Raw genomic sequence first — 25,310 nt, forward strand, 5'->3', positions numbered from 1 at the left:
TACGGTTTTCAAAAACAATTTGAAATGTGGACTCGTCAGACCACAGAACATTTTTCCACTTTGCATCAGTCCATCTTAGATGAGCTCGTATAAATATATACATATTTATTTTTATTTTTTTAAATTAATTTTGGCCAAAGGGGGCGCATTTCAGCTTCTTACACACACTTGTTATTTCATATGTTGGCCAGAGGGGGAGCACTTCAAATTTTTTACACACACTTGTTATTTCATATGTTGACCAGTTTAAAGCAACACACAGTCAATTTGAAAAATCCCTCCTTTTTGGGACCACCCTCATTTTGATAGATGTCACCACACATTTTCAATGGTCTGGACTACAGGCAGGCCAGTGTAGTACCAGCACTCTTTTATTATGAAGCCACACAGATGTGTAAGTTATCCATGCCTTGGGCACTTATACACCCCCATACCATCACACATGCTGCCTTTTACACTTTGACCCTAGAACAGTCCGGATGGTTCTTTTCCTCTTTTGGTCCGGAGGACACAACGTTTCCAAAAACAATTTGAAATGTGGACTCGTCCGACCACAGAACACTTTTTCCACTTTGTATCAGTCCATCTTAGATGAGCTCGTATAAATATATACATATTTATTTTTATTTTTGTAATTCATTTTGGCCAAAGGGGGCGCATTTCAACTTCTTACACACACTTGTTATTTCATACGTTGGCCAGAGGGGGAGCACTTCAAATTTTTACACACACTTGTTATTTCATATGTTGACCAGTTTAAAGCAACACACAGTCAATTTGAAAAATCCCTCCTTTTTGGGACCACCCTCATTTTGATAGATGTCACCACACATTTTCAATGGTCTGGACTACAGGCAGGCCAGTGTAGTACCAGCACTCTTTTATTATGAAGCCACACAGATGTGTAAGTTACCCATGTCTTGGCCACTAATACACCCCCATACCATCACACATGCTGCCTTTTACACTTTGACCCTAGAACAGTCCGGATGGTTCTTTTCCTCTTTTGGTCCGGAGGACACGACGTCTACGGTTTTCAAAAACAATTTGAAATGTGGACTCGTCAGACCACAGAACATTTTTCCACTTTGCATCAGTCCATCTTAGATGAGCTCGTATAAATATACACATATTTATTTTTATTTTTTTAAATTAATTTTGGCCAAAGGGGCGCATTTCAGCTTCTTACACACACTTGTTATTTCATATGTTGGCCAGAGGGGGAGCACTTCAAATTTTTACACACACTTGTTATTTCATATGTTGACCAGTTTAAAGCAAAACACAGTCAATTTGAAAAATCCCTCCTTTTTGGGACCACCCTCATTTTGATAGATGTCACCACACATTTTCAATGGTCTGGACTACAGGCAGGCCAGTGTAGTACCAGCACTCTTTTATTATGAAGCCACACAGATGTGTAAGTTACCCATGTCTTGGGCACTAATACACCCCCATACCATCACACATGCTGCCTTTTACACTTTGACCCTAGAACAGTCCGGATGGTTCTTTTCCTCTTTGGTCCGGAGGACACAACGTTTCCAAAAACAATTTGAAACGTGGACTCGTCAGACCACAGAACACTTTTCCACTTTGCATCAGTCCATCTTAGATGAGCTCGTATAAATATATACATATTTATTTTTATATTTTTTAGTTAATTTTGGCCAAAGGGGGCGCATTTCAGCTTCTTACACACACTTGTTATTTCATATGTTGGCCAGAGGGGGAGCACTTCAAATTTTTACACACACTTGTTATTTCATATGTTGACCAGAGGGGGGAGCACTTTTAAAAGCGACACGCAGTCAATTTGAAAAAATCCCTCCTTTTTGGGACCACCCTCATTTTGATAGATGTCACCACACATTTTCAATGGTCTGGACTACAGGCAGGCCAGTGTAGTACCAGCACTCTTTTATTATGAAGCCACCCATGCCTTGGGCACTAATACACCCCTATACCATCACAAATGCTGCCTTTTCAAATTTGACCCTAGAACAGTCCGGATGGTTCTTTTCCTCTTTGGTCGAGAGGACACAACGTCCACAGTTTCCAAAAACAATTTGAAATATGGACTCGTCAGACCACAGAACACTTTCCCACTTTGCATCAGTCCATCTTAGATGAGCTCGGGGCCCAGTCAAGCCGACGGCGTTTCTGGGTGTTGTTGATAAATGTCTGTGGCTTTGCATAGTAGAGTTTTAACTCGCGCTCACAGATGTAGCGACCAACTGTAGTTACTGACAGTGGTTTTCTGAAGTGTTCCTGAGTCCATGTGGTGATATCCTTTACACACTGATATCGCTTTTTGATGCAGTACCGCCTGAGGGATCAAAGGTCGCGGGCATTTAATGTTGGTTTTCGGCCTTGCCGCTTACGTGCAGTGATGCAGTCGCACTTTTTGAGTGAAATAAGTTAAAAAAATTCAAAGTTCCCGTGCTGAGCGTTTTTGTGTTCCCTCAGGTGGAGGAGGCCGACCACATCTACCTGCTGATGAAGGAGGAGTACCGCATCTCCAGGAACGTGCGCCTGGCCTGGTTCCTGGGTCAACTCAACCAAGTCGTCTGGCCCACCTCCAAGCCTGAGCTGGTGAGTTTACGTTACATGTTCAATTCATTCATTAAACGGTCCCTGTACACTCTTAGAAATAAAAGTGCTAAGTAGAACCATATATGGTTCTTCGGCTCGTCCTCATAGGAGAACCCTTTTTGGCTCCAGGTAGAACCTTTTTATAAAGGTTCCACCTGGAACCCTTTTGGAGGGTTCTACCTAGAACTGTGTGTGTAAGGTTCCACCCAGAACCCCCCCATGAGAGGTTCTACAAAGAACCCACGCAGGGAGTTCCACTAAGAACCCTTTCGTATTTCAAGGGTTTCATCTAGAACCCACACAGGGAGTTCCACTAAGAACCCTTTTGTATTTCAAGACTTTCATCTAGAACCCATGCAGGGAGTTCCACTAAGAACCCTTTCGTATTTCAAGGGTTTCATCTAGAACCCACACAGGGAGTTCCACTAAGAACCCTTTCGTTTGTCAAGGGTTTCATCTAGAACCTATGCAGGGAGTTCCACTAAGAACCCTTTCGTATTTGAAGGGTTTCATCTAGAACCCACACAGGGAGTTCCACTAAGAACCCTTTCGTATTTGAAGGGTTTCATCTAGAACCCACACAGGGAGTTCCACTAAGAACCCTTTCGTTTGTCAAGGGTTTCATCTAGAACCCACACAGGGAGTTCCACTAAGAACCCTTTCGTTTGTCAAGGGTTTCATCTAGAACCTATGCAGGGAGTTCCACTAAGAACCCTTTCGTATTTCAAGGGTTTCATCTAGAACCCACACAGGGAGTTCCACTAAGAACCCTTTTGTATTTCAAGACTTTCATCTAGAACCCACGCAGGGAGTTCCACTAAGAACCCTTTTGTATTTCAAGACTTTCATCTAGAACCCACGCAGGGAGTTCCACTAAGAACCCTTTCGTATTTCAAGGGTTTCATCTAGAACCCACACAGGGAGTTCCACTAAGAACCCTTTCGTTTGTCAAGGGTTTCATCTAGAACCTATGCAGGGAGTTCCACTAAGAACCCTTTCGTATTTGAAGGGTTTCATCTAGAACCCACACAGGGAGTTCCACTAAGAACCCTTTCGTATTTCAAGGGTTTCATCTAGAACCCACACAGGGAGTTCCACTAAGAACCCTTTCGTTTGTCAAGGGTTTCATCTAGAACCTATGCAGGGAGTTCCACTAAGAACCCTTTCGTATTTCAAGGGTTTCATCTAGAACCCACACAGGGAGTTCCACTAAGAACCCTTTTGTATTTCAAGACTTTCATCTAGAACCCACGCAGGGAGTTCCACTAAGAACCCTTTTGTATTTCAAGACTTTCATCTAGAACCCACGCAGGGAGTTCCACTAAGAACCCTTTCGTATTTCAAGGGTTTTATCTAGAACCCACACAGGGAGTTCCACTAAGAACCCTTTCGTTTGTCAAGGGTTTCATCTAGAACCTATGCAGGGAGTTCCACTAAGAACCCTTTCATGTTTCAAGGGTTTCATCTAGAACCCACACAAGGAGTTCCACTAAGAACCCTTTCGTATGTCAAGGGTTTCATCTAGAACCCACACAGGGAGTTCCACTAAGAACCCTTTTGTATTTCAAGACTTTCATCTAGAACCCACGCAGGGAGTTCCACTAAGAACCCTTTTGTATTTCAAGACTTTTATTTAGAACCCACGCAGGGAGTTCCACTAAGAACCCTTTCGTATTTCAAGGGTTTCATCTAGAACCCACACAGGGAGTTCCTCTAAGAACCCTTTTGTATTTCAAGACTTTCATCTAGAACCCATGCAGGGAGTTCCACTAAGAACCCTTTTGTATTTCAAGGGTTTCATCTAGAACTCACACAGGGAGTTCCACTAAGAACCCTTTCGTTTGTCAAGGGTTTCATCTAGAACCTATGCAGGGAGTTCCACTAAGAACCCTTTCGTATTTGAAGGGTTTCATCTAGAACCCACACAGGGAGTTCCACTAAGAACCCTTTCGTATTTCAAGGGTTTCATCTAGAACCCACACAGGGAGTTCCACTAAGAACCCTTTCGTTTGTCAAGGGTTTCATCTAGAACCTATGCAGGGAGTTCCACTAAGAACCCTTTCGTATTTGAAGGGTTTCATCTAGAACCCACACAGGGAGTTCCACTAAGAACCCTTTCGTATTTCAAGGGTTTCATCTAGAACCCACACAGGGAGTTCCACTAAGAACCCTTTCGTTTGTCAAGGGTTTCATCTAGAACCTATGCAGGGAGTTCCACTAAGAACCCTTTCGTATTTCAAGGGTTTCATCTAGAACCCACACAGAGAGTTCCACTAAGAACCCTTTTGTATTTCAAGACTTTCATCTAGAACCCATGCAGGGAGTTCCACTAAGAACCCTTTCGTATTTCAAGGGTTTCATCTAGAACCCACACAGGGAGTTCCACTAAGAACCCTTTCGTTTGTCAAGGGTTTCATCTAGAACCTATGCAGGGAGTTCCACTAAGAACCCTTTCGTATTTGAAGGGTTTCATCTAGAACCCACACAGGGAGTTCCACTAAGAACCCTTTCGTATTTCAAGGGTTTCATCTAGAACTCACACAGGGAGTTCCACTAAGAACCCTTTCGTTTGTCAAGGGTTTCATCTAGAACCTATGCAGGGAGTTCCACTAAGAACCCTTTCGTATTTGAAGGGTTTCATCTAGAACCCACACAGGGAGTTCCACTAAGAACCCTTTCGTATTTCAAGGGTTTCATCTAGAACCCACACAGGGAGTTCCACTAAGAACCCTTTCGTTTGTCAAGGGTTTCATCTAGAACCTATGCAGGGAGTTCCACTAAGAACCCTTTCGTATTTCAAGGGTTTCATCTAGAACCCACACAGGGAGTTCCACTAAGAACCCTTTTGTATTTCAAGACTTTCATCTAGAACCCACGCAGGGAGTTCCACTAAGAACCCTTTTGTATTTCAAGACTTTTATTTAGAACCCACGCAGGGAGTTCCACTAAGAACCCTTTCGTATTTCAAGGGTTTTATCTAGAACCCACACAGGGAGTTCCACTAAGAACCCTTTCGTTTGTCAAGGGTTTCATCTAGAACCTATGCAGGGAGTTCCACTAAGAACCCTTTCGTATTTCAAGGGTTTCATCTAGAACCCACACAGGGAGTTCCACTAAGAACCCTTTCGTATTTCAAGGGTTTCATCTAGAACCCACACAGGGAGTTCCACTAAGAACCCTTTCGTTTGTCAAGGGTTTCATCTAGAACCTATGCAGGGAGTTCCACTAAGAACCCTTTCGTATTTCAAGGGTTTCATCTAGAACCCACACAGGGAGTTCCACTAAGAACCCTTTTGTATTTCAAGACTTTCATCTAGAACCCACCCAGGGAGTTCCACTAAGAACCCTTTTGTATTTCAAGACTTTTATTTAGAACCCACGCAGGGAGTTCCACTAAGAACCCTTTCGTATTTCAAGGGTTTTATCTAGAACCCACACAGGGAGTTCCACTAAGAACCCTTTCGTTTGTCAAGGGTTTCATCTAGAACCTATGCAGGGAGTTCCACTAAGAACCCTTTCATGTTTCAAGGGTTTCATCTAGAACCCACACAGGGAGTTCCACAAAGAACTCTTTCATGTTTCAAGGGTTTCATCTAGACCTGACACAGGGGGTTCTAAAAACATCCCTTTTCAAAGGTTTTCACCGATAACCGTCTTGTCTTCTGAGGGTTCTATAAAGAACCATGTTGTATTCTACAGATCAGTTTAGTTCATATTATATTGTGGTCATTTATCATGTTGACATTGAACAAACATTTTAATGAGAAAAACATTTATTTAAAGATAGGCACCATTATTGGCAAATGTTATCAGGAAGTATGTCCCTGGTGACACAGGATCTTACCCATGCTTTCAACAATCCCTGAAGAACTCTTTCTTCCAAAAACGGTTCTCAGGATCAAAAATAGTTCTTACTGGAACCCTTAGTGTTAGCGAGAACCCTTTTAAAACCAATTATTCAGAAAAGGGGTTTTAAAGGGTTCTCTGGATCAAAATGGTTCTTACTGGAACCATTAGCGTTACCAAGAACCCTTGAAAAACCCTTTCTTCGGGAAAGGGTTTTTCAGAAGCAAATGGTTCCAGTTAGAACCTCAGCCCTTGTAGAAGAACCCTTTTAGAACCCTTCTTTCTAAGAGTGTACTACACAACCCAGAAGCAGTGAAGTTGTCACGTTGTGTAAATGGTAAATAATCTGTAAGTGCAAGTTAAAACTCTACTATGACCCCGCCTTAGAAAGTAGGCGGGGTCATGTGCTCCAATGACATTAGAAAGTAGGCGGAGTCATGGGCTCCAATGACATTAGAAAGTAGGCGGGGTCATGTGCTCCAATGACATTAGAAAGTAGGCGGGGTCATGTGCTCCAATGACATTAGAAAGTAGGCGGGGTCATGGGCTCCAATGACATTAGAAAGTAGGCGGGGTCATGTGCTCCAATGACATTAGAAAGTAGGCGGGGTCATGTGCTCCAATGACATTAGAAAGTAGGCGGGGTCATGTGCTCCAATGACATTAGAAAGTAGGCGGGGTCATGGGCTCCAATGACACTAGAAAGTAGGCGGGGTCATGGGCTCCAATGACATTAGAAAGTAGGCGGGGTCATGGGCTCCAATGACATTAGAAAGTAGGCGGGGTCATGTGCTCCAATGACATTAGAAAGTAGGCGGGGTCATGTGCTCCAATGACATTAGAAAGTAGGCGGGGTCATGTGCTCCAATGACATTAGAAAGTAGGCGGGGTCATGTGCTCCAATGACATTAGAAAGTAGGCGGGGTCATGTGCTCCAATGACATTAGAAAGTAGGCGGAGTCATGGGCTCCAATGACATTAGAAAGTAGGCGGGGTCATGTGCTCCAATGACATTAGAAAGTAGGCGGAGTCATGGGCTCCAATGACATTAGAAAGTAGGCGGGGTCATGTGCTCCAATGTCATTAGAAAGTAGGCGGGGTCATGTGCTCCAATGACACCAGAAAGTAGGCGGGGTCATGTGCTCCAATGACATTAGAAAGTAGGCGGGGTCATGTGCTCCAATGACACTAGAAAGTAGGCGGGGTCATGTGCTCCAATGACATTAGAAAGTAGGCGTGGTCATGTGCTCCAATGACATTAGAAAGTAGGTGGGGTCATGTGCTCCAATGACACTAGAAAGTAGGCGGGGTCATGTGCTCCAATGACATTAGAAAGTAGGCGGGGTCATGTGGTCCAATGACATTAGAAAGTAGGCGGGGTCATGTGCTCCAATGACATTAGAAAGTAGGCGGGGTCATGTGCTCGATTGACATTAGAAAGTAGGCGGGGTCATGTGCTCCAATCACATTAGAAAATAGGCGGGGTCATGTGCTCGATTGACATTAGAAAGTAGGCGGGGTCATGTGCTCCAATGACATTAGAAAGTAGGCGGGGTCATGTGCTCGATTGACATTAGAAAGTAGGCGGGGTCATGTGCTCCAATGACATTAGAAAGTAGGCGGGGTCATGTGCTCCAATGACATTAGAAAGTAGGCGGGGTCATGTGCTCCAATGACATTAGAAAGTAGGCGGGGTCATGTGCTCCAATGACATTAGAAAGTAGGCGGGGTCATGGGCTCCAATGACATTAGAAAGTAGGCGGGGTCATGGGCTCCAATGACATTAGAAAGTAGGCGGGGTCATGGGCTCCAATGACACTAGAAAGTAGGCGGGGTCATGTGCTCCAATGACATTAGAAAGTAGGCGGGGTCATGTGCTCCAATGACATTAGAAAGTAGGCGGGGTCATGTGCTCCAATGACATTAGAAAGTAGGCGGGGTCATGTGCTCCAAAGACATTAGAAAGTAGGCGGGGTCATGTGCTCCAATGACACTAGAAAGTAGGCGGGGTCATGTGCTCCAATGACATTAGAAAGTAGGCGGGGTCATGTGCTCCAATGACATTAGAAAGTAGGCGGGGTCATGTGCTCCAATGACATTAGAAAGTAGGCGGGGTCATGTGCTCCAATGACATTAGAAAGTAGGCGGGGTCATGTGCTCCAATGACACTAGAAAGTAGGCGGGGTCATGTGCTCCAATGACATTAGAAAGTAGGCGGGGTCATGTGGTCCAATGACATTAGAAAGTAGGCGGGGTCATGTGCTCCAATGACATTAGAAAGTAGGCGGGGTCATGTGTTCCAATGACATTAGAAAGTAGGCGGGGTCATGGGCTCCAATGACATTAGAAAGTAGGCGGGGTCATGTGCTCCAATGACATTAGAAAGTAGGCGGGGTCATGTGCTCCAATGACACTAGAAAGTAGGCGGGGTCATGGGCTCCAATGACATTAGAAAGTAGGCGGGGTCATGTGCTCCAATGACATTAGAAAGTAGGCGGGGTCATGGGCTCCAATGACATTAGAATATAGGCGGGGTCATGGGCTCCAATGACATTAGAAAGTAGGCGGGGTCATGGGCTCCAATGACATTAGAAAGTAGGCGGGGTCATGTGCTCCAATGACATTAGAAAGTAGGCGGGGTCATGTGCTCCAATGACATTAGAAAGTAGGCGGGGTCATGTGCTCCAATGACATTAGAAAGTAGGCGGGGTCATGTGCTCCAATGACATTAGAAAGTAGGCGGGGTCATGGGTTCCAATGACATTAGAAAGTAGGCGGGGTCATGTGCTCCAATGACATTAGAAAGTAGGCGGGGTCATGTGCTCCAATGACATTAGAAAGTAGGCGGGGTCATGTGCTCCAATGACATTAGAAAGTAGGCGGGGTCATGTGCTCCAATGACATTAGAAAGTAGGCGGGGTCATGTGCTCCAATGACATTAGAAAGTAGGCGGGGTCATGGGTTCCAATGACATTAGAAAGTAGGCGGGGTCATGGGTTCCAATGACATTAGAAAGTAGGCGGGGTCATGTGCTCCAATGACATTAGAAAGTAGGCGGGGTCATGTGCTCCAATGACATTAGGAAGTAGGCGGGGTCATGGGCTCCAATGACATTAGAATATAGGCGGGGTCATGGGCTCCAATGACATTAGAAAGTAGGCGGGGTCATGTGCTCCAATGACATTAGAAAGTAGGCGGGGTCATGGGTTCCAATGACATTAGAAAGTAGGTGGGGTCATGGGCTCCAATGACATTAGAAAGTAGGCGGGGTCATGTGCTCCAATGACATTAGAAAGTAGGCGGGGTCATGTGCTCCAATGACATTAGAAAGTAGGCGGGGTCATGTGCTCCAATGACATTAGAAAGTAGGCGGGGTCATGTGCTCCAATGACATTAGAAAGTAGGCGGGGTCATGTGCTCCAATGACATTAGAAAGTAGGCGGGGTCATGTGCTCCAATGACATTAGAAAGTAGGCGGGGTCATGTGGTCCAATGACATTAGAAAGTAGGCGGGGTCATGTGCTCCAATGACACTAGAAAGTAGGCGGGGTCATGTGCTCCAATGACATTAAAAAGTAGGCGGGGTCATGTGCTCCAATGACATTAGAAAGTAGGCGGGGTCATGTGCTCCGATGACATTAGAAAGTAGGCGGGGTCATGTGCTCCAATGACATTAGAAAGTAGGCGGGGTCATGTGCTCCAATGACATTAGAAAGTAGGCGGGGTCATGTGCTCCAATGACACTAGAAAGTAGGCGGGGTCATGTGCTCCAATGACATTAGAAAGTAGGCTGAGTCATGGGCTCCAATGACATTAGAAAGTAGGCGGGGTCATGTGCTCCAATGACATTAGAAAGTAGGCGGGGTCATGGGCTCCAATGACATTAGAAAGTAGGCGGGGTCATGTGCTCCAATGACATTAGAAAGTAGGCGGGGTCATGTGCTCCAATGACATTAGAAAGTAGGCGGGGTCATGTGCTCCAATGACATTAGAAAGTAGGCGGGGTCATGGGCTCCAATGACATTAGAAAGTAGGCGGGGTCATGTGCTCCAATGACATTAGAAAGTAGGCGGGGTCATGTGCTCCAATGACATTAGAAAGTAGGCGGGGTCATGGGCTCCAATGACACTAGAAAGTAGGCGGGGTCATGGGCTCCAATGACATTAGAAAGTAGGCGGGGTCATGGGCTCCAATGACATTAGAAAGTAGGCGGGGTCATGTGCTCCGATGACATTAGAAAGTAGGCGGGGTCATGTGCTCCAATGACACTAGAAAGTAGGCGGGGTCATGTGCTCCAATGACACTAGAAAGTAGGCGGGGTCATGTGCTCCAATGACATTAGAAAGTAGGCGGGGTCATGTGCTCCAATGACATTAGAAAGTAGGCGGGGTCATGTGCTCCAATGACATTAGAAAGTAGGCGGGGTCATGTGCTCCAATGACATTAGAAAGTAGGCGGGGTCATGTGCTCCAATGACATTAGAAAGTAGGCGGGGTCATGTGCTCCAATGACATTAGAAAGTAGGCGGGGTCATGTGCTCCAATGACATTAGAAAGTAGGCGGGGTCATGTGCTCCAATGACATTAGAAAGTAGGCGGGGTCATGTGCTCCAATGACATTAGAAAGTAGGCGGGGTCATGTGTTCCAATGACATTAGAAAGTAGGCGGGGTCATGTGCTCCAATGACATTAGAAAGTAGGCGGGGTCATGTGCTCCAATGACATTAGAAAGTAGGCGGGGTCATGTGCTCCAATGACATTAGAAAGTAGGCGGGGTCATGTGCTCCAATGACATTAGAAAGTAGGCGGGGTCATGTGCCTCAATGACATTAGAAAGTAGGCGGGGTCATGTGCTCGATTGACATTAGAAAGTAGGCGGGGTCATGTGCTCCAATGACATTAGAAAGTAGGCGGGGTCATGTGCCTCAATGACATTAGAAAGTAGGCGGGGTCATGTGCTCCAATCACATTAGAAAGTAGGCGGGGTCATGTGCTCCAATGTCATTAGAAAGTAGGCGGGGTCATGTGCCTCAATGACATTAGAAAGTAGGCGGGGTCATGTGCTCCAATCACATTAGAAAGTAGGCGGGGTCATGTGCTCCAATGTCATTAGAAAGTAGGCGGGGTCATGTGCTGTTGGGAGGAGTCTCAAAACATGAAGCCTTTTCTTCCCGCCTTTGACTCGCAGCTGAACTCCGACAACGAGTTGGACCTGCTGAGCATTTTACCAAAAGGATGGCAGCAAGACTCCCCCGGCGCCACGCGGCCCTCCATGCTGATGCCCTCCACCCGGGCCACCTTCCTGGCCCGCAGGTACCGCTTCATCATCGAGCTGGACCTCAGCCCCTCCACAGGGATCGTGGTAAGTTCTGCCCTTGGACCTGCAAACGGTGCAAAGGTTGACTTTGTGTGGATTCCCAGGACGACAGCACAGGGGAGATGATTTTCGACGAGGTTTTCCACGCCCTGTCGCGATGTCTGGCCGGCCTGGCTCAGCCCTTCAAGGTCCCTGGAACACATAAGCTCTTCAAGCCAAAGATCTTCATCACCGTCCTGGTGTATTCCTCCATTTTTGGCCTCGCCTCCCATCAGGTCTTTGTATTTTTTTGAAAAACTTTTGTTGTTTTGTTTGGTCCTCAACGTTGAACTGGTTGTGCGCGTGCAGGTTTTGGTGCAGGGCTGTCAGCTGGACCGGACGGACCTTGGCGAGTTCCTGCACTACATCTACCAGCAGCTGAAAGCGGTGGAGAGCAACATTGCAGACGCCCTCAATCAGCAGCCTGAGGTGCCAGGTGGACGTAAACAGCACATGAGCACAGTCTTACACCACACAAGGAAACACCCACTAGAATCACTGAAAACTGACCAAAATATACAAAAATGTAACTCATCGGAAATCAGAGATTGCCTTTAAATTGTGGTTTAAAGGGACATTTTAAAATATTTTTTTAATCAGGGCTCATAATTAAGGAACTGTTTCTTTCTTCGCTGTTCTTTTTTTAATTTTTTTTTAAACATTTATTTTTGGGGTTTTTACACACATACAAGTGACAAAAGTAAACACTAATACATCAAATACTGTTTTTCCCCCCACAAGTTAAAAAATAAATAAAAATAATATATATATATATATATATATATATATACTTGCAGTGTGTGTGTGTATATATACCAGAGGTGGGACCAAGTCATTGTTTTGCAAGTCACAAGTAAGTCTCAAGTCTTTGCCCTCAAGTCCGAGTCAAGTCCCGAGTCAAGACAGGCAAGCCCCGAGTCAAGTCCAAAGTCAAGACTGGAAAGTCTCAAGTCAAGTCCTAAGTCCCGCATTTTGAGTTTCGAGTCCTTTCAAGTCCTTTTAACCACAGACTAATATATTAACACAGATTGTGTATGCTTTTCAAACGCTGTATTTATTTATTAAAACAAGTGCATTTTAAATTGCAGGAAAGAAAATTGTGCTGACATTGCACTTTATAATAGCACTATTAACCAGTCATTTTAAACATTAACTCATTCCTTTACAGAACAAACACATTGAAAAATAAAGTGCAAATGTACTTATTTGTACAAAAGTGTTAACATTGAAAAAACATGACATATACGTGAACATAACAAAAAAGTTGTACTTTTTATATGTCAGGGCCCTATGCTGCATTGCATTTGCAAAAGACCAAATTAGCCAAGAGTCTGTCAGTCATTTGTGCACGATGGGGGCGTAGTATGATGCCACCATGGCTGAAAACTCGCTCCACTGGAGCACTGGAGGCAGGCACTGCCAAGACTCTCATGGCCACTCGGAACAGTGAAGGAAGAGTCTTCATGTTCAATGCCCAGAACAAAAGGGGGGAGAGACTTGTTTTGGGTTGGTGCACTACTTGTAAGTGTATCTTGTGTTTTTAATGTTGATTTAATTAAAAAAAGAGAAAAAAAAAAAGTATTTCTTGTGCGGCCCGATACCAATCGATCCACGGACCAGTACCGGGCCGCGGCCCGGTGGTTGGGGACCACTGAGGTAAACAACCAACAGTATGTCAGAAAGCTAGCTAAAACGGTACACATATTCATAATATAGTATACATTTTAACTGACCTTTATTTGACTATTTTTGTCTTTTTTTAGGTGGCTAAAATACGCGGTGCTGCTGACCGCCGTCTAACGTTACGTGTGATATATTGACTAACGTAACCCTGCTTAAAAAAAATCACTGAACAAAAAGTATGAATAAGGTAGTGAACTGCAACAGATTCCCGTGTTTGCAATAACGTTATAATGTTAGCAGTGAGTTTACAGCCTCACTGATTTAACTACACAGCAAATAAAAGTCACGTTACTTAGCCAATAAACGTTATCTTACATTCAAAACTTACCGTTCTTTGTGCAACTTCAAATGCCGGACGAAGTTGGAAGTTGTTGCCTCTCCATCAGTAATTTTCGAACCGCATGTGTTGCATACTGCAAACCGTTTTGTGTTGACCACCTCGTAATTTTTACACCCAAACAAAATTATTTTAGGTATCATTTTTTGTTCACTGGCGTGTGGTTTGGACATGTCTTCTTCATTGGTTGTCCTGCAATTTGATTGGATGAATGCTGTGTGATGAAAACAAAGTAGATCTAATTTGATTGGCTGTTGTACTGAGAGCACACCAGCTGACACACGCAACGCTGATAGACAAGTACACAATGAAAAATACGGAGCGCTCCCGAATAACTTTTTCATCTTTGGGTTTTGGGGAAAGTAGCAAGTCATGTCAAGTCATGTCAATTCAAAAGGCTAAAGTCCAAGTGAAGTCACAAGTCATTGATGTTAAAGTCTAAGTCGAGTTGCAAGTCTTTTTACATTTTGTCAAGTCGAGTCTAAAGTCATCAAATTCATGACTCGAGTCTGTGTATATATATATATATACCGGTATATATATATATACACATACAGTATGTTAGGGGTGTAACGATACACAAAATTTTTGATTCGGTACGTACCTCGGTTTAGAGGTCATGGTTCGGTTCATTTTCGGTACAGTAAGAAAACAACAAAATATACATTTTTGTGTTATTTATTTACCAAATTTGCAAAATATTCCACCAAAAATATTTTTCATAGTGTAATATTTGATGTGAAGTAATGGGAACCTTGGATAGGTCAATAATTCATAATAACATTGATTTTGATTCAATATTATGTTTTGAGCAATGACAGTTTGAAAGAAAAAAAAAAACAGCTTTGTTTTATTAGTCAACATTGCAACTTTTTCTAAATTACATTTAACCTTTAAGCTTTTTTATTTCACTTTTGTTATGTTTTTGTTTATTTGAATAGTATTTTTAGAATGTGCCGTGGGCCTTTAAAACATTAGCTGTGGGCCGCAAATGGCCTCCGGGGCACACCTTTGACACCCCTGCTATAGATAATAAAAAATTAAATCTATGGATAAAAAGCAGAGCCTGGCGACGCATGCGCGTTTATCATAACTCTCTCTCTCTCTCTCTGTCTCTGCCCCTCCCTCACCAATGCTGCTGTTTGTTTTGTTTTTAACCCCTTCTTAACCCTGAACGTACATTGAAAATTCTCGCAACCCTAACTCAAAATGCCGGACATTTGAGGCATTTAAGAAACTCCGCCTTGACAGCTCCGCAAAAGAGGACATGTCCGGTGAAAAGAGGACGTATGGTCAGTCTATCCTAGCCCGTTAGCTGCTAGCATGCCGTGTGTTGTGCCTCGGTGTGCATTGTTTACACAACGTGCGTTACGCTACTTAATATGTACTTTATATGCTGATCACAAAAGCCGCTGGCGCGATATTTATTTTTTGGTCCCCTGACTGACCGGTGGCGAGCAGCGAGCAAAGTGTGAAGCAGCTCCACTCAGTTATTAATCATCACCTCCATTGCGGCAAACAAACTACATTCCTTACAAGTATCATTATCACTGGAGGATGAGGTTAAACATGTTTCACACTGAGTAGGAGCCAGCAGGAACCAAGAAGGTATGCTAATCGCTAAGTTAGCTTGAAACAACAACAGAATAAAGTGCTTGGTCAAGTTTAGGAAATATAGATAGAACATCCCTATAGTAGCAATGATTTTATTCACAATGCCACCGTTCTCTTTCACTTTTAGAGCGGCGAGTCGGGCCAAAGCGCAGGTCTTCAGAGCAGCAACCTGGACGAGCAGCCTCAAAGGCGGCAGGGCGTGTCCATGGTGTCAGCAGACATGGGACTGGTTAGCATGGTGCGCCAAGGCATCCTGGCCCTGCAGCTGCTGCCCCCCAACTCCAGTGCAGGTACGCTTGCAACTTGAAAGGGTTGCTGTTCTGGACTCATGATGGTATAAACCAGTAAAATAGTGTCAGTACCAGGGTTGTCCCAATACCAATGTTTTGGTACCAGTACCAAAATGTATTTCGATACTTTTTGATACGTTTCTAGATGAAGGGGACCACAAAAAATGTCACTATTGGCTTTATTTGAACAAAAAATGTTAGTGTACATGAATCGTATGTTTATTATTGTAATTTAGTCCTTAAATAAAATAGTGAACATACTAGACAACTTGTCTTTTAGTAGTAAGTAAACAAACAAAGACTCCTAATTAGTCTATGCAGTAACATATTGTGTCATTTATACACCTATTATTTTGTACACATTATGAGGGACAAACTGTAAAAAATAATTATTAATCCACTTGTTCATTTACTGTTAATATCTGCTTATTTTCTGTTTTAACATGTTCTATCTACACTTCTGTTAAAATGTAATAATCACTTATTTTTCTCTTCTTTGATACTTTACATTAGTTTTGGATGATACCACACATTTAGGTATGGATGTGATACCAAGTAGTTACAGGATCATACATTGGTCATATTCAAAGTCCTCATGTGTCCAGGGACATATTTACTAACTTTATAAACATAATATGAATTTAAAAAAAAAAAAGAATTTTTTGACGATAAAAATTATCGATGTAATCATACTAGTATCGACTAGATACGCTATTGTACTTGGTATCATTACAGTGGATGTCAGGTGTAGATCCACCCATGGCATTTGTTTACATTCAGAAGATTTATTGACGATAAAAATTATCGGTGTAATCATACTAGTATCGACTAGATACGCTATTGTACTTGGTATCATTACAGTGGATGCCAGGTGTAGATCCACCCATGGCATTTGTTTACATTCAGAAGATTTATTGACGATAAAAATTATCGGTGTAATCATACTAGTATTGACTCGATATGCTATTGTACTTGGTATCATTACAGTGGATGCCAGGTGTAGATCCACCCATGGCATTTGTTTACATTCAGAAGATTTATTGACGATAACAATTATCGGTGTAATCATACTAGTATCGACTAGATACGCTATTGTACTTGGTATCATTACAGTGGATGTCAGGTGTAGATCCACCCATGGCATTTGTTTACATTCAGAAGATTTTTTGACGATAAAAATTATCGATGTAATCATAATAGTATCGACTAGATACGCTATTGTACTTGGTATCATTACAGTGGATGTCAGGTGTAGATCCACCCATGGCATTTGTTTACATTCAGAAGATTTTTTGACGATAAAAATTATCGGTGTAATCATACTAGTATTGACTTGATATGCTATTGTACTTGGTATCATTACAGTGGATGTCAGGTGTAGATCCACCCATGGCATTTGTTTACATTCAGAAGATTTTTTGACGATAACAATTATCGATGGCATCATACTAGTATCGACTAGATACACTATTGTACTTGGTATCATTACAGTGGATGCCAGGTGTAGATCCACCTATGGCATTTGTTTACATTCAGAAGATTTTTTGACGATAAAAATTATCGGTGTAATCATACTAGTATCGACTAGACACGCTATTGTACTTGGTATCATTACAGTGGATGTCAGGTGTAGATCCACCCATGGCATTTGTTTACATTCAGAAGATTTTTTGCCGATAAAAATGATCGGTGTAATCATACTAGTATCGACTAGGTACACTACTGTACTTGGTATCATTACAGTGGATGTCAGGTGTAGCTCCACCCATGGCATTTGTTTACATTCAGAAGATTTTTTGACGATAAAAATTATCGGTGTAATCATACTAGTATCGACTATATAGGCTATTTTACTTGGTATCATTGCAGTGGATGTCAGGTGTAGATCCACCCATGGCATTTGTTTACATTCAGAAGATTTTTTGACAATGGGAGACCAGGCTTTCTGCTCCGCCGCTCCCAGTCTGTGGAACGCTCTCCCTGACCACCTGAGGGCACCACAGACTGTGGATGCTTTAGAAAAAGGCTTAAAAACCCTTCTTTTAAAAAAAACAAAACTTTTTTTAGATTTATGCATACTAGTTTTAGCTATTTGGCTGTTCTAGTTGTTATTTTTATTTATTTTTTATTATCTTTTTATTTTTTTTAATGTATTAAAAAAAAAAAGTAATACACTGTAGCACTTTGAGGTTGTTTACTCAATGTAAAGTGCTTTTTACAAATAAAATCTATTATTATTATTATTATTATTATTATTATAAAAATGGGAGCCATTACCTCCCTGCTTGGCACTCAGCATCAAGTGTTGGAATTGGAGATTATTGGGGATTATTGGGGATTAAATCACTAAAATTATTCCCAGGCGCGGCTACCGCTGCTGCTCACTGCTCCCCTCACCTCCCAGGGGGTGAACAAGGGGATGGGTCAAATGCAGAGGACACATTTCACCACACCTAGTGTGTGTGTGACAATCATTGGTAGTGTGAGAGTCCAGTCCATAGTGGATCTAACATAATAGTGTGAGAGTCCAGTCCATAGTGGATCTAACATAATAGTGAGAGTCCAGTCCATAGTGGATCTAACATAATAGTGTGAGTCCAGTCCATAGTGGATCTAACATAATAGTGTGAGAGTCCAGTCCATAGTGGATCTAACATAATAGTGTGAGAGTCCAGTCCATAGTGGATCTAACATAATAGTGTGAGAGTCCAGTCCATAGTGGATCTAACATAATAGTGTGAGAGTCCAGTCCATAGTGGATCTAACATAATAGTGAGAGTCCAGTCCATAGTGGATCTAACATAATAGTGTGAGTCCAGTCCATAGTGGATCTAACATAATAGTGTGAGAGTCCAGTCCATAGTGGATCTAACATAATAGTGTGAGAGTCCAGTCCATAGTGGATCTAACATAATAGTGTGAGAGTCCAGTCCATAGTGGATCTAACATAATAGTGTGAGAGTCCAGTCCATAGTGGATCTAACATAATAGTGTGAGAGTCCAGTCCATAGTGGATCTAACATAATAGTGTGAGAGTCCAGTCCATAGTGGATCTAACATAATAGTGTGAGAGTCCAGTCCATAGTGGATCTAACATAATAGTGTGAGAGTCCAGTCCATAGTGGATCTAACATAATAGTGAGAGTCCAGTCCATAGTGGATCTAACATAATAGTGAGAGTCCAGTCCATAGTGGATCTAACATAATAGTGAGAGTCCAGTCCATAGTGGATCTAACATAATAGTGTGAGAGTCCAGTCCATAGTGGATCTAACATAATAGTGAGAGTCCAGTCCATAGTGGATCTAACATAATATTGTGAGAGTCCAGTCCATAGTGGATCTAACATAATAGTGTGTGATTCCAGTCCATAGTGGATCTAACATAATAGTGAGAGTCCAGTCCATAGTGGATCTAACATAATAGTGAGAGTCCAGTCCATAGTGGATCTAACATAATAGTGAGAGTCCAGTCCATAGTGGATCTAACATAATAGTGAGAGTCCAGTCCATAGTGGATCTAACATAATAGTGAGAGTCCAGTCCATAGTGGATCTAACATAATAGTGTGAGAGTCCAGTCCATAGTGGATCTAACATAATAGTGAGAGTCCAGTCCATAGTGGATCTAACATAATATTGTGAGAGTCCAGTCCATAGTGGATCTAACATAATAGTGTGAGATTCCAGTCCATAGTGGATCTAACATAATAGTGAGAGTCCAGTCCATAGTGGATCTAACATAATAGTGAGAGTCCAGTCCATAGTGGATCTAACATAATAGTGAGAGTCCAGTCCATAGTGGATCTAACATAATAGTGAGAGTCCAGTCCATAGTGGATCTAACATAATATTGTGAGAGTCCAGTCCATAGTGGATCTAACATAATAGTGTGAGAGTCCAGTCCATAGTGGATCTAACATAATATTGTGAGAGTCCAGTCCATAGTGGATCTAACATAATAGTGAGAGTCCAGTCCATAGTGGATCTAACATAATAGTGTGAGTCCAGTCCATAGTGGATCTAACATAATAGTGTGAGAGTCCAGTCCATAGTGGATCTAACATAATAGTGTGAGAGTCCAGTCCATAGTGGATCTAACATAATAGTGTGAGAGTCCAGTCCATAGTGGATCTAACATAATAGTGTGAGAGTCCAGTCCATAGTGGATCTAACATAATAGTGTGAGAGTCCAGTCCATAGTGGATCTAACATAATAGTGAGAGTCCAGTCCATAGTGGATCTAACATAATAGTGAGAGTCCAGTCCATAGTGGATCTAACATAATAGTGTGAGAGTCCAGTCCATAGTGGATCTAACATAATAGTGTGAGAGTCCAGTCCATAGTGGATCTAACATAATAGTGTGAGAGTCCAGTCCATAGTGGATCTAACATAATAGTGTGAGAGTCCAGTCCATAGTGGATCTAACATAATAGTGAGAGTCCAGTCCATAGTGGATCTAACATAATAGTGTGAGAGTCCAGTCCATAGTGGATCTAACATAATATTGTGAGAGTCCAGTCCATAGTGGATCTAACATAATAGTGAGAGTCCAGTCCATAGTGGATCTAACATAATAGTGTGAGTCCAGTCCATAGTGGATCTAACATAATAGTGTGAGAGTCCAGTCCATAGTGGATCTAACATAATAGTGTGAGAGTCCAGTCCATAGTGGATCTAACATAATAGTGTGAGAGTCCAGTCCATAGTGGATCTAACATAATAGTGTGAGAGTCCAGTCCATAGTGGATCTAACATAATAGTGTGAGAGTCCAGTCCATAGTGGATCTAACATAATAGTGTGAGAGTCCAGTCCATAGTGGATCTAACATAATAGTGAGAGAGTCCAGTCCATAGTGGATCTAACATAATAGTGTGAGAGTCCAGTCCATAGTGGATCTAACATAATAGTGTGAGAGTCCAGTCCATAGTGGATCTAACATAATAGTGAGAGTCCAGTCCATAGTGGATCTAACATAATAGTGTGAGAGTCCAGTCCATAGTGGATCTAACATAATAGTGTGAGAGTCCAGTCCATAGTGGATCTAACATAATAGTGTGAGAGTCCAGTCCATAGTGGATCTAACATAATAGTGTGAGAGTCCAGTCCATAGTGGATCTAACATAATAGTGAGAGTCCAGTCCATAGTGGATCTAACATAATAGTGAGAGTCCAGTCCATAGTGGATCTAACATAATAGTGAGAGTCCAGTCCATAGTGGATCTAACATAATAGTGTGAGAGTCCAGTCCATAGTGGATCTAACATAATAGTGAGAGTCCAGTCCATAGTGGATCTAACATAATAGTGTGAGAGTCCAGTCCATAGCGGATCTAACATAATAGTGTGAGAGCCCAGTCCATAGTGGATCTAACATAATAGTGTGAGTCCAGTCCATAGTGGATCTAACATAATAGTGAGAGTCCAGTCCATAGTGGATCTAACATAATAGTGTGAGAGTCCAGTCTATAGTGGATCTAACATAATAGTGTGAGTCCAGTCCATAGTGGATCTAACATAATAGTGTGAGTCCAGTCCATAGTGGATCTAACATAATAGTGTGAGAGTCCAGTCCATAGTGGATCTAACATAATAGTGAGAGTCCAGTCCATAGTGGATCTAACATAATAGTGAGAGTCCAGTCCATAGTGGATCTAACATAATAGTGAGAGTCCAGTCCATAGTGGATCTAACATAATATTGTGAGAGTCCAGTCCATAGTGGATCTAACATAATAGTGTGAGATTCCAGTCCATAGTGGATCTAACATAATAGTGAGAGTCCAGTCCATAGTGGATCTAACATAATAGTGAGAGTCCAGTCCATAGTGGATCTAACATAATAGTGAGAGTCCAGTCCATAGTGGATCTACATAATAGTGTGAGAGTCCAGTCCATAGTGGATCTAACATAATAGTGAGAGTCCAGTCCATAGTGGATCTAACATAATAGTGAGAGTCCAGTCCATAGTGGATCTAACATAATATTGTGAGAGTCCAGTCCATAGTGGATCTAACATAATAGTGTGAGATTCCAGTCCATAGTGGATCTAACATAATAGTGAGAGTCCAGTCCATAGTGGATCTAACATAATAGTGAGAGTCCAGTCCATAGTGGATCTAACATAATAGTGTGAGAGTCCAGTCCATAGTGGATCTAACATAATAGTGTGAGTCCAGTCCATAGTGGATCTAACATAATAGTGTGAGAGTCCAGTCCATAGTGGATCTAACATAATAGTGTGAGAGTCCAGTCCATAGTGGATCTAACATAATAGTGTGAGAGTCCAGTCCATAGTGGATCTAACATAATAGTGTGAGAGTCCAGTCCATAGTGGATCTAACATAATAGTGAGAGTCCAGTCCATAGTGGATCTAACATAATAGTGAGAGTCCAGTCCATAGTGGATCTAACATAATAGTGAGAGTCCAGTCCATAGTGGATCTAACATAATAGTGTGAGAGTCCAGTCCATAGTGGATCTAACATAATAGTGAGAGTCCAGTCCATAGTGGATCTAACATAATAGTGTGAGAGTCCAGTCCATAGCGGATCTAACATAATAGTGTGAGAGCCCAGTCCATAGTGGATCTAACATAATAGTGTGAGTCCAGTCCATAGTGGATCTAACATAATAGTGAGAGTCCAGTCCATAGTGGATCTAACATAATAGTGTGAGAGTCCAGTCTATAGTGGATCTAACATAATAGTGTGAGTCCAGTCCATAGTGGATCTAACATAATAGTGTGAGTCCAGTCCATAGTGGATCTAACATAATAGTGTGAGAGTCCAGTCCATAGTGGATCTAACATAATAGTGAGAGTCCAGTCCATAGTGGATCTAACATAATAGTGAGAGTCCAGTCCATAGTGGATCTAACATAATAGTGAGAGTCCAGTCCATAGTGGATCTAACATAATATTGTGAGAGTCCAGTCCATAGTGGATCTAACATAATAGTGTGAGATTCCAGTCCATAGTGGATCTAACATAATAGTGAGAGTCCAGTCCATAGTGGATCTAACATAATAGTGAGAGTCCAGTCCATAGTGGATCTAACATAATAGTGAGAGTCCAGTCCATAGTGGATCTAACATAATAGTGAGAGTCCAGTCCATAGTGGATCTACATAATAGTGTGAGAGTCCAGTCCATAGTGGATCTAACATAATAGTGAGAGTCCAGTCCATAGTGGATCTAACATAATAGTGAGAGTCCAGTCCATAGTGGATCTAACATAATATTGTGAGAGTCCAGTCCATAGTGGATCTAACATAATAGTGTGAGATTCCAGTCCATAGTGGATCTAACATAATAGTGAGAGTCCAGTCCATAGTGGATCTAACATAATAGTGAGAGTCCAGTCCATAGTGGATCTAACATAATAGTGTGAGAGTCCAGTCCATAGTGGATCTAACATAATAGTGTGAGTCCAGTCCATAGTGGATCTAACATAATAGTGTGAGAGTCCAGTCCATAGTGGATCTAACATAATAGTGTGAGAGTCCAGTCCATAGTGGATCTAACATAATAGTGAGAGTCCAGTGTGTGTGTGTGTGACAATCATTGGTACTTTAACTTAACTTTAACTTGAATGGCTTCCTGTATGTCCCAGGCATCATCATCATCACCGACGGCGTGATGAGCGTCCCCGATGTTGTCGTGTGCGAAACGCTTCTGAACCAGCTGCGGAGTGGAACCATCGCCTGCTCCTTCGTGCAGGTTCTCACGCACACGTCCTTTCACTCCAGGGGTGCCCACACTTTGTCAGCTACTTTCTTAATTGCCCAAGTGGAAGAGATCTACCTCAGTCATATACCATGTCATTTATATTGATTTATTTATGAAAGAGGTGTTAACAAGTGAAAGGTGTTTAATGATAATACAAGCATGTTTCTTTCATGAAGACAAGAATATAAGTTGGTATGATTGTGATGACTTGCATTGATTGGAATCAGACAGTTAGTGATGATAACCTCCACATTTATTAAATGGAGGAGAAAAAAAGTCCTCCTTTCTGTCCAATACCACATGAAAGTTTGTCCAGCTTCCATACTCCTTTTTATACACTTTACAAGAAATACATTGGCGGCAAACTCCGTAGCTTGCGAGTTTTCTGAGACTCTTATTTTGTTAGCGCAGGCAGGATGAAGCAGCGCTTTTATTGTGAAGACAGGAACTGGGCGGTCGGTCTTTAGAGTTTTGACGACAGGGTCTGTTGGAAGAAAAAGTGTTTCTGGCCTTCCTGTCAGTCATTTTTTCAGTTAAGTCAAGATTTATATTGCTCTCAAACGCCAGTGAAAAGAAGTCTGATACGATTAAGGCTGCAGCTAACGATTATTTTTCTATCGATTAATCTATAGATAATTTTTTCGATTAATCGGTCAATCTATAGATTATTTTTTTCCGATTAATCTATAGATTATTTTTTTCGATTAATCTATAGATTATTTTTTCGATTAATCTATAGATTATTTTTTCGATTAATCTATAGATTATTTTTCCTTTTACCGATTATTTTTTTTAAATTTAAAATGAAGATGAAAAAATAAATGTAGGCCAGTTTTTTCAAAAGGCATGGCTTTTATTTACAAAAAAAAAAAGGATGGCCACTCAGTCAACATTGACAACAACATGACAAAATATTCTGTAACAATGTAAACATTTAAAACTTTTAACATTTAACAAAATTAAAAGTAGCTTATTTGCTTTTTAATGTGCAAATATAAAAGTAAACATCCAGTGCAAATCTTAATATTCTGGAATAGCATAAGCATTTCAAAAGTAAAAGTATTGCTTATTTTGCTTTAAAATGTGCAAAAATAAAGATAAACATCCAATACAAAAAAGTGCAAAACGGAAATATTCTGTAACAAGTGTAAACATTTCAACAAAAGTAAAAGTATTGCTTATTTGCTAAAATGTGCAAAAATAAAGCTAAACATCCAATACAAAAAAGTGTACAGTGTAAACATTTCAACAAAAGTAAAAGTATTGCTTATTTTGCTTAATAACACAACAATGATAGTATGATTAAAGTGAAAGTTAATTGTTGGTTTGTACATAGTATATGTAACTGTTAATGTTGTAAAAGGTATTTGCACAACTAATTAACGTTAGCGTTTGTGACACGTCTTGTGCCGTGGGGTTCTTTCAGGACCGACAGACTGAACGCCAGACGGCTTTGCCAGGTTTACAATCTTTTAATTTTACACAAAGTCTTTTCTCTTCCAACTCTTTTCTCTTTCTTTCCTCGCTTTTCAGCTCCTCTTCCTCGCTCGCTCGTCGTCCCCTGTCTCTTGCGGCGTCGCTCCCGGCGCGCCCCGCCTCGCCGCTCGCTCGCCGCCGCCGCCTCTCCACAGCGTTAAAAAGGAGCGCGTCTTTGTAAACACTGAACAGGCACGCCAAACGCGCCTCTCAGAGCGAAACGGTGCTTTAGTTTATGAATTTACAACGCAGATACAAATGACACATTCATGTTTTTGTGTAATAATGACAACGTATACGCACGCGGACGATTGACTTGTTGATGGTGATGGCAAGAACGCTGTCGGGGGTTTTCTTTTCAAATGTTCGTTCATAGCCGTTGTGCTGC

At 42.0% G+C, this 25,310-nt stretch overlaps 1 protein-coding gene across 2 annotated transcripts in view; it reads left to right on the forward strand.

Moving 5' to 3' along the window:
• Positions 1-25,310, forward strand: part of szt2 (SZT2 subunit of KICSTOR complex) — a 332,720-nt gene that overhangs the window by 13,104 nt on the left and 294,306 nt on the right. For both annotated transcript variants that reach the window (XM_061978415.1, XM_061978416.1), the window contains exons 2-7: positions 2,470-2,595; positions 11,629-11,802; positions 11,862-12,032; positions 12,106-12,225; positions 15,558-15,720; positions 23,331-23,437. In XM_061978415.1, coding sequence (XP_061834399.1) covers positions 2,470-2,595; positions 11,629-11,802; positions 11,862-12,032; positions 12,106-12,225; positions 15,558-15,720; positions 23,331-23,437 — 861 coding nt within the window. The remainder of the gene's footprint in view (positions 1-2,469; positions 2,596-11,628; positions 11,803-11,861; positions 12,033-12,105; positions 12,226-15,557; positions 15,721-23,330; positions 23,438-25,310) is intronic.

The sequence above is a fragment of the Nerophis lumbriciformis genome, linkage group LG18, assembly GCF_033978685.3.
Source record: "Nerophis lumbriciformis linkage group LG18, RoL_Nlum_v2.1, whole genome shotgun sequence".
Lineage (NCBI taxonomy): Eukaryota > Metazoa > Chordata > Actinopteri > Syngnathiformes > Syngnathidae > Nerophis > Nerophis lumbriciformis.